This window comes from Sinocyclocheilus grahami, unplaced genomic scaffold, assembly GCF_001515645.1.
Source record: "Sinocyclocheilus grahami isolate Dianchi unplaced genomic scaffold, SAMN03320097.WGS_v1.1 scaffold4823.1, whole genome shotgun sequence".
Lineage (NCBI taxonomy): Eukaryota > Metazoa > Chordata > Actinopteri > Cypriniformes > Cyprinidae > Sinocyclocheilus > Sinocyclocheilus grahami.
In genome coordinates, this window is record NW_015509684.1 from 4,409 (window position 1) to 5,696 (window position 1,288).

General features: G+C 39.8%; 1 protein-coding gene across 1 annotated transcript in view; it reads right to left on the reverse strand.

The window, feature by feature from the left end:
* The window catches only part of LOC107576997 (homeobox protein Hox-B2a-like), a 3,107-nt gene extending 2,276 nt beyond the window's left edge, over window positions 1-831 (reverse strand). The window contains 1 exon segment of the mRNA XM_016263116.1: window positions 370-831. Within this exon segment, the coding sequence (XP_016118602.1) occupies window positions 370-658 (289 nt within the window). The 5' untranslated portion in view covers window positions 659-831.
* Window positions 832-1,288: the final 457 nt, after the last annotated feature.

A 1,288-nucleotide genomic window follows, 5' to 3' on the forward strand; every position in this document is an offset into this window, starting at 1 on the left:
TATTTCTATTCTATCTACTTGTTTTCTTTTTATTTATTAAAATAAAACTTGACCCTCTAACACTGGTACTCTCTATTCTATTTTATCTACTTGTTTACTCTTTATTTATTTTTATTTTTTTAAACTTGACATAACACTAATACTAGTGTTCTCTATTCTTCTTATTTTCTATCTACTTGTTTTCTTTTAATTTATTATAAAAAATAATATTAATAACATAAGCCTCTAACACTAACTGTCCTATTCTATATCTATTCTATCTACTTAAAAAAAATAAAAGTAATAATTAGCACAGCGTTCATTGGCCACTGTAGAGTCAGAAAATTCTATATAATTACTTTTCACATGAAAATGAACATTTTAATTAACACAAATACATAAATAAAAGAGGCCATATAAGATATTACAACAAAAATGACATATAGGTTGCAATGAGCTCACCGATATTCTCAGCATGTTGTCCTGTGGACTGAGCGGCCAATAGCAGAGCCTGTTTGCAGGGCTCGGGCTGCAGGTAACTGCGCAGGAGCTCGTAGCTGAGCAGAGGCCCGGGGATGAAGATCTGCGGCGAGGTCAACCTGCTGGGAAACGCTGGGAAGAAGTGTGCAGCCGAAGAGTGGAAGACTGCAGAAGACACCAAATGCCCAGTGCCAAACATGGCCCACGTTCAGCAAGGTCCTTTTGGTCCAGAAAGAGCTCCAGAAATAGATGTGTGTATGTGATGGTCTCTTTAGGCGTTGAAGTGTTACAGAAGAACAAACCAGAGATCCAGCAGCAAGAGAACTTCTTAGAAGATCCAGAGTCGAGACAACTTTTCTCACCTGAGTCAGGTGTGAGTCCCACCCTCTCCCTGAGTCACATGACTCACCTATGACCACTAATCCTAGTAAAACAGGGCCGGGTTTGAAGGAAATCACCCAATCATAGGGGACCATTGATTCCATGCTTCATTTAAGAGAGGCTTCTTACAGCATCACTCTTCAGCAGACGTCCAATGGTGACACCTAATGCCTCCTAATCCACACCTCGGTTACTCTGAAAGAGTAAATGAGTAATATCCCACCATTTCTATTTAGGGAGGAGTACAGTATATGGAAAGGCCTGACATTCTGAAGTGTTCCATAAGACAAGTTCAGGCACTCTTCAGCTTCTGTGTTCACTTATTAATATGAAAAAAGCAGACTTTTGGAATTGGAGTGTGGCGAGAAAATTGGGGAAAACACCGTTCCTAAGCTACAAACGCTTTCAAAGACACGTACAACCGCCAGAGAGACCTGTTTGTCACTCT